The 8,731-nt window shown below is 37.5% G+C and overlaps 1 protein-coding gene across 2 annotated transcripts in view; it reads right to left on the bottom strand.

The window, feature by feature from the left end:
* The window catches only part of LOC106870739 (DNA-directed RNA polymerase III subunit RPC1), a 212,730-nt gene that overhangs the window by 144,803 nt on the left and 59,196 nt on the right, over positions 1–8,731 (bottom strand). For both annotated transcript variants that reach the window (XM_052969556.1, XM_052969557.1), the window contains one exon: positions 3,197–3,250. In XM_052969556.1, the coding sequence (XP_052825516.1) occupies positions 3,197–3,250 (54 nt within the window). The remainder of the gene's footprint in view (positions 1–3,196; positions 3,251–8,731) is intronic.

Raw genomic sequence — 8,731 nt, 5'->3', positions numbered from 1 at the left:
ATATATATATATATATATATATATATATATACGACAGGCTTCTTTCAGTTTCCGTCTACCAAATCCACTCACAAGGCTTTGGTCAGGCCCAAGGCTATAGTAGAAGACACTTGCCCAAGGTGCCAAGCAGTGGTACTGAACCCAGAACCATGTGGTTGGGAAGCAAGCTTCTTACTACACAGCTACTTCTGTGCAAATTAAGAAAAAATATTCAAAATATCAAGGAAAAAAACTACTGTTAATGGATTATGTAAGTTGGGTAAAGAAATATTCTTCAGTCAAACTACTAACTGCTGGACCAAGTCATGAAAGTTACAGAGAGTATTACAACTCAGTTGATTAGGAATAGAATTAAACTAGATGAGATGCAATTTGGTTTTGTGTATGGGAAGAGTACCACAGATGCCACCTTCTTAGTGAGACAGCTGCAGGAGAAGTATCTGGTCAAAAATAAACCATTGTACTTGGCTTTCGTTGACCTGGAGAAATCTTTTGGCAGAATCCCTTGATCTGTTATCTGGTGGTCCCTAAGGAATTTAGAAGTAGAAGAGTGGCTTGTTAAAGCTGCATAAGCCATGTATAGCAGTGATGTTAGTAGGGTGAGAGTTGGCTACAAATACAGTGATGAATTTAGTGTGCCAATTTAGTGCTGCTACCACACAACTACAACAATGTTTTTCTGCATCCTTTTTACTATCTCTCTTCCCTCACTCTACATGATGTAAGGTGTGACTGAAGAAGTCAAACCAACCAACAAAACAAACAAACAAACATTTATAATGATAAATTCCATATCATGACAAAATCATATTGATGGGTGATTTTAATGCCAGAATAGGTAACAAACACATGGTGTGGTCAAAAGTAGTTGGGAAACATGGAAGAGGAAAGATGAATGCAAGCAATTTATGACTGTTCGGTCAAACTACTAACTGCTGGACCAAGTCATGAAAGTTACAGAGAGTATTACAACTCAGTTGATTAGGAATAGAATTAAACTAGATGAGATGCAATTTGGTTTTGTGTATGGGAAGAGTACCACAGATGCCACCTTCTTAGTGAGACAGCTGCAGGAGAAGTATCTGGTCAAAAATAAACCATTGGTAACTGGCACATGCTTGTTTCTGCCATAACTAAGAGCAAAGATTGCAGTGATTTCAGATTAACCAGAGCTCATAAAACTCCTAAGTGTTACTGAGATCACAGAACTGTCTGCAGCGAGATGACAGGTCAAAACTCTTATGTAGCAAAGATGAAATCCTGAAAAGATGGGTTGAACACTTTAAATCCATATTAAATCAAGAATCCACTACCGATCCTGAAGCAATCAATGAAATCCTTCAGCAGCCTATAATTGAAGAACTAGCAGAAGATCTTTCCTTGGAAGAGATAAATACTGCTATTAAAGAAACATTCCAATGGACAAGCGGTATTCCCATACAAGTATACAAGCATGGTGGTAGACAACTTTTAAGAAAGCTGCACAAATTGATCTGTTTGATTTGGGAAACTGGATATGTTCCCCAACAGCTCAAAGATGCATATGTAAAAACAAGGGGAAGAAAGGTATACGTGATAACCACAGAGGAATAAGTTTGTTGTGCATAGATGGAAAAATTCTTGCAAGAGTGATCCTTAACTACATCAGTATATATATTCTGAATCCCAATGTGGATTTCAGGCTGGGAGAGGCACAGTTGACATGATTTTTTTCCATTTGGCAAGTTCAAGAAAAAGCACATGAGCAAAATACTGACCTGTATATGGTCTTTGTTGACTTTACCAAAGCCTTTGATACAGTGAATCGTGAGGCACTCTGGAAAATGTTGTCAAAAGTTGGTCTTCTTGATAAAATGATAAAGGTAATACTATCTCTGCACAAAGAAATGATGGCAACAGTGATATCTAGCAGTCAATGTTCAGAGGCATTTTCTGTTGTCACTGGAACCAAACAGAGTTGTGTTTCAACTCCTGTACTTTTTTCTATATTCTTTTCGTTGATGCTCCAACATACTTTTAGGGATTATCGTGGTGTAAAATTTCAGTTCCACACAGGAGGTCTACTAAACCTAACAGGGCAAAGTTTCAGATCAAAGAAGAAGACCAAGGAAAAGATTCTATGTGATTTTCTGTTTGCTGATGATTGCACCTTGATTCCTCATACATTGAAGGGAATTCAGGAAACAGGTGACATGTTTACTGCAGCAGCCTGTGCGTTTGGACTATCAGCTTCAAAAAGACTGAATTTTATTCCAACCAAACCCCAGGAGAGAACATACTCTAAATTCAAATGTGATGATTGACAACAAGCCACTCAAATGGATCGGGTCATTTAAATATCTTGGAAGTTACAGTAAACGTTAAGAGTACTCTTGATGATGAAATCAATGTTAGAATATCTAAAGCTACAAGTGTTTTTGGAAAATTTTCCCATCATTTGTGAGATGAACATGGTGACAGTCTGAAAACTAAAATAAGTACATACAAATCTTATATTTTGAGCAAACTTTTGTATGGGGTAGAAGCATGAATTCCCAACTACGAAGCCTTTCACATGTGCTGCTTGCATAATATTCACAACATAAAATGGCAAGATAAAATATCAAAATCTTAGAAGAATGTCATATCTCCAGTATCAAAATCATGCTACTGAGAATTCAGTGTAGATAAGTAGGAAATGTTGTTCAAATGAAAGATGACTGCACTCCAAAAATTCCTTTGTATGGCCAACAAGTAGAGGGATACCGTGGTAAAGGATAAGTTAAAGCAATCACTAAAGTCTTTACAGCTTAATTTGACATTTTGGGAAAGTCATTGCCTAGATTGATCTGTATGGCATAAAATGTGTTATGATGCATCAAAACAATTTGAATTGAAGAAACAGAACAAGAATTTTATTCTGCAATCAACAGAAACATTTGCCCAATCCCAAACAAAATCAAAATCATCAGTATTCCCGCTGTGACTTCATAGCAAAATCCATACCTGGACTCAAATTACATTCACACATCCATTGCAAATAGGATGTGTGAATATAATTTTTATTCGCACATCTTTATTTTTAAAGTTGTTTTTCTTTCTTTTTCTCTTTTTTCTTTTCTTTAAATCCTCTCCTTCAAACACTCATACATCAAAACTGACAGGAGTGACTATTACATTATTATTAACAACATACAGAAAAATGAATCTACTTTACCTCTTCTGGAATTCTTTTAAATAGGTCCAAAACAGTTAAAGGTGTGAGAATTTCCTGAAACAGAATGAAAATGTCAGAAGGTAAAAAAGGAATCCCAGATGGGAATAAAAAAAGTGTAATTTATTAAACACACATGCATACACATATGTACATATACACAGAAACACAAATATAGTATCTTTTACTATATTCTACTATATGTATCTGCTTATTATAAGGAGAGGCTACATTGATTAGAAAAAGTAAAAATATATTTCTTTCCATAATATATAGTAGAATACAATACATCACATATATATATATATATATATATATCATGACTTGGCTTCATGAGTGAATATTTATGGAAAGGGACATCCATATCTGCTACAGTCTTGCTGATGTCTCATGAGCCTGATTTGGGATAAACAAGGATGACCACAGAGGGTGCATAGGAAGTTAGGCTGAACAGGGCTGGTTGTGGTGTCCCTGTTTTCCTTTATCTCTCTCTCTCTCTTGCATGCAAGGACGATCCTGCAAGTGTCTTCAAAGGAGGAGGATACTCAGTAGACAGTGGAACACTGGACTTCACATTCAGTGGTACCACCTATGACTCTTTGAACAGTTCCATCAACGCTGCCTTCGCAGCATTCACTGGAATGACTTTGTAACTAACATCAAGGTCTTAGAGCAGGCGAAAGTCACCAGCATTGAAGCAACTCTGCTGAAGACAAAGCTTACACTGGGCAGGACACGTCACCAGGATATATATATTTTTTATCTTTTACTTGTTTAAGTTAGAAGAATGCAGGCAATCGAACATTCCAACTGAACAAATCAACTCCAGTATATATTTTTATTTTTAAACCTGGTACTTATTCTTTTGGTCTCTTTTGCCAAACCAATAAGCTACCAGTTGTCAAGCAGTGGTAGAGAACAAGCACAAAGACACACACACACACACATACGACAGGCTTCTTTCAGTTTCTGTCTACCAAATCCACTCACAAGGCTAAAGTAGAAGACATTAGTCCAAGGTTCCACGTAATGGGACTAAACTGTGAACCGAGTGGTTGGGAAGCAAACTTCTTACCATACAGTCCCTGTTTCAAAGGTAACAAGGAGTTTATCGAGAGAATTTAATTACTACATTAAGTCAAGTAGCTATATATAACCCCCTACACTAGCTTACATGACCCCTTGTTTAAAGACAGGAGGGAGTTTATGGAAAGAACTTTAGCTGTTATATGTTTGATGTCCTGCTGGGTGAAAGAGTAAGAGGGCTAAGTGGGCATCTTTGTCTGCTTGGGACTAAATAGGCCCCTTAACAATTACATGTTACCAAGACATACTTACTTGTATTCATGCTACTGTTTGATTATCTTATATCTTTTAGTTATTTTAACCATTGGACTGCAGCCAAGCTGGGGCACCACCTTAAAGGGTTTTAGTTGAACAAATCAACCCCACTTCATACTTATTCTATTGGATCTTTTTTGCCATACTGCAAGGTTATGGGGATGTAAACAAACCAAGTAGTGATTGGGGTACAAACACTGGCACTGACACACATACACAATGGGCTTCCACAGAGTTTCCATCTATTAAATTCACTCATAGGTCTTTGGTGGGCCCGGGACTGTGGTAGAAGACACTTACCCAAGGTGCTGCACGGTGGGACTGAACCAAAAACCATATGGTTGCAGAGCAAGTTTCTTAATCACACAACAATGTCTGTGCCTATGATAACTATATGTTTGATACATGATATGCACTGTCTGGAATGCAAACAAAATTCAACATGACAGATATTTACAAACAATATATTAAGTCTGTCAGTAACCATGACACTCATATTTTGCCATTTGATGAGATGGGGAGGTTTTCATTCTTTTCCCTTTAACAATCTCCCTTTCTCTCTCTTGTTAACCAATCATAATAAATTGAAACATCTCACAAAACAATGCTCTCTTTCTCAATCTCTCCCTCACTTTCTTTCCTTCCCTTAATCTCTCCTATTATAAACATGATGCCACATATGCAACCAGATGGGTGTGTGTACTGCCATGCTAATCACATAAGTGTCTATGTATATGAAAAGTAATATTTCCTGCATAGATGAAAGTAAGGCATGTGCAATGCATGTCTAGATATATGAATAAAAGCAAATAACAAAATCAGATTTTGATATAAATCTTTCATTTTTAAGAGAAAACTGGATATGAAATACATACATGCTATGTGTGCCCTATTTCAATTATAGGGTTTTGATTAAAACTGCATGGTTAACTTTCAATACCAGAAGCTGCCCTTACCAAGGTATCACATAAAAAGCATTGGTACTGGTAATGGTGCCGCATAAAAGGAACTGGTGCTGGTGCCACACAAAAAGCACTGGTGATAGTGCCACATAAAAAGCATTGGTGATGGTGCCATGTAAAAAGCACTAAGTACACCCCGTAAAGTGGTTGGCATTAGGAAGGGCATCCAGCTGTAGAAACCAAGCCAAAACAGACTATGGAACCTGATGTGGCCTCTGGCCTTACCAGTTCCTGTCAAGCTGTTCAGCCCATGCCAGCATGGAAACCGGATGTTAAATGATGATGATGATGATGATAGATAGATAGAAGCAAAGACATCACTGTGTGGTTAAGAGGCTTGCTTCCCAACCATATGGTCTTGGATTTGGAGCACTTTGGGCAGGTGGCTTGTACTATACATCTGGGCTGACCAAGGCCTTAAGTGGATTTGGTAGACAGAAACTGAAAGAAGCTTGTTGTGTGTATGTGTGTGTGTGTAATACCCTTCTCTAGACATCATGTGATGCAAAGTAGAGCCACTGAAATGTTTTGGGAGTAGATTACAAATAATGACTACAAAATATAGTTGTTTTACATGAAAGTGAAATTCGTCAGAATCAGCCACATAAATGGTGTAAGGAAATTGAAGACGTTGAAACTTCCCCTCTGCGAGTTTATTTTATTCAACAGCAAAGGGAGCTATTTTTTTCGGAGAGAAATATGATTGGTACGTTCAAAAATGGTAATATAATACCTACTTGAAAAAGTAGAGTTAAAGGAATGTATTTGCTGTGTGCTTACAGTGTACAGCCACTCTGAAATTGACTTCAGGTAACGAAAAATGAAGGCATGAAGAGTTTGACTTCAGTTCACAAATACTGCTTTGAATCTTTAGCAGTTAGCAGTGAAAAGATGTCACATTGAATGGCAGAAAGATAATTGTGAAGTTGTAATGACAGTAACAGTGAGCAGGATACACGTATATACATACTCAAAATGACCAGTCTTATTATGAGCAGAGAGTTTACTTAGAGTTGTCCCCTTGCATATAATAACAGTCATTAATGAGCTATCATGAAGGATTGAAAAGGATCATGTCTATTGGTAATGCACAACGAGAAATGGGGAATGGTTACATTGTATTCAAGTTTTTAGCCATTCAGACCAAAGCCAGAACGTTGCCCAGTCCACACCACAAGGATGTAAACTCTTGTGGACCATCCCACGTCAGTGTGTCAAAACAGCTGCTAAAGAGTTGACATGAAAAAGCAAGTTGATGTATTAGTGAAGGAGGTAGCTAAGTAGTCGACAGTGTGGCTTCATTTCATCATTTCGGACACTCCTTATGAAAACTTTGAAGTTGGGCTCATCTGTATGTCAGTGTTCTAAAGCAGTTTTGAAGTCCCTGACATATCGGTTGGTGGTGTGGAGCATTTCCAGAAGTTCATTCAAAAGAGGCATTTTTGTTCCAGGTGCCACCTGAGCTCAGCAAACTGTTTACTCAGCGGTATCTCCCATGAAGTAAATTTGAAGGAATCGGTGTTCAGCGTTGTTGACAGGAAGAATAGAGCCTATCCAATGATAGGTTTGGCCCTGAATTTTGAACATTGGCATATAGGAATCTTCATGAATGCGTTTGTAACCGAAACTTGTCATCTGGAAGGCAGAGTTATAAGCGCAAATTTTCTGAATAAATTGCTGCAAATCAGGGTGTTAACTAAGGAGTAAAGAGAGCAAAGGCTGAGGAGTGTTTTGCAGGTCAGGCAAGCGAACCTTTCCATTTGAGCAGCATAGGCCACTGGATTCTCTGACCCACTTGAGGGCCTTGCAAATTGGACATATTAGAGACATATTCCTCGTAACAGTCTCTCAATGAGTGGCATAATCCTTGGCAGGATCATCGTTGAGCGCCTTTGATGCCCATTGATTACTCGATGGCTTCCAATAGCCATAAACAAGAGCCTTCCAGTGATCATTAAACTGAAGTCTCGTCATCTGATAGTTATCGTCATCTGCCAACCTCACAGCAGAAGTGGGTGCAGCGTTGCATGCCCAATGGATGGCTCTCTCTTCTGGGGCTTCTTCAGCCCTTGTGGCAGAAGTGGATGCTGTGTTGCATGCCTGATGGATAGCACTCTTTTGTGGGTTTCTGTGGCCCTTGCATCAGAAGTACACACTCAATAGGTTTCACGCTACTCTGGAGTAGCTGCAGCTCTAGCAGCGGCAGCTTTTTCCAACAGTCTACAGGACCTCTGCTCCTCAGTTTCCTTTGCCTGCCAGCACTGCTGCTTTGCTGCTGCAGAAGACTTTCTGCCAATGTGTGCTCTCTTTTTAGGAAAAGGAAAATGGGTTTTAGTGTACCAAGTGATTATCAATTCTATTATAAGCTAACAAAAGCCCCTTTATTCTGTCTTCCCACACAGCCTGCACATAAAATAACAGTGAATGCCACATAAAGTGAAATTGGTGTGAAGCTTTCTGAAAGATAAGTATAGCTTTTACTAATGGAAATGAAACTCTTATTTAAAGGTTGATTTTTTGGGACAAATAATATGTGACTGTTTAAAAAAGACTAGAACAACAATGCTAAAACGTATTTGAAACAATGGACAACAGTCGAAAATCATAATGGATGGGTAAATAAGCATCCTTAAAGTGAAACAATGCATTGGTAGGTAAACAAAGGTATTAACAAATGGAAGAGAGGAAAGGGACCATCATCTTTCAAGTAACTCAGAATAGGTAAAGGTAAGCTTGGCAAAGTTTAATGCAGCTTGAATATAGAGGTTAAGATTGTGTGGTATTGGATATTCATCGCATAGTGTTCCCAGTCAATTTAATCACAGTCGCAGGTGCACAGTCGAAATAAATAGACAAAATCCTTTCACTTTTATAATATTCTCTAACCAAAAGTCAAACAATACACAGCAATACACATATGCAAAAAATATAAAAAGTAATAGTACACAATTACAACATATAAATAAATAATAAATAAAAAAAATGTGAAAACAACAAAAAAATATTCTGTAATGCAAATATACGACCATACAGATTTAAAAAGTATGGAAAACAGTGGAAATAGGCAAAATCATTTCACTTTTATTATATTCTCTAACCAAAACTCAAACTATACACCAATACACATATAAAAAAATATAGAATGTAATAATACAGAATTAAAACATGTAAATAAATAATAAATCAAAAACATGTGATAACCACTAAAAAATATTCTCTAATGCCAATATACGAC

The sequence above is a fragment of the Octopus bimaculoides genome, chromosome 7 (assembly GCF_001194135.2).
Source record: "Octopus bimaculoides isolate UCB-OBI-ISO-001 chromosome 7, ASM119413v2, whole genome shotgun sequence".
Taxonomy (NCBI): domain Eukaryota; kingdom Metazoa; phylum Mollusca; class Cephalopoda; order Octopoda; family Octopodidae; genus Octopus; species Octopus bimaculoides.
Note: the sequence above shows the minus strand (reverse complement) of the source record. Positions and strands in the feature narration are given on the sequence as shown.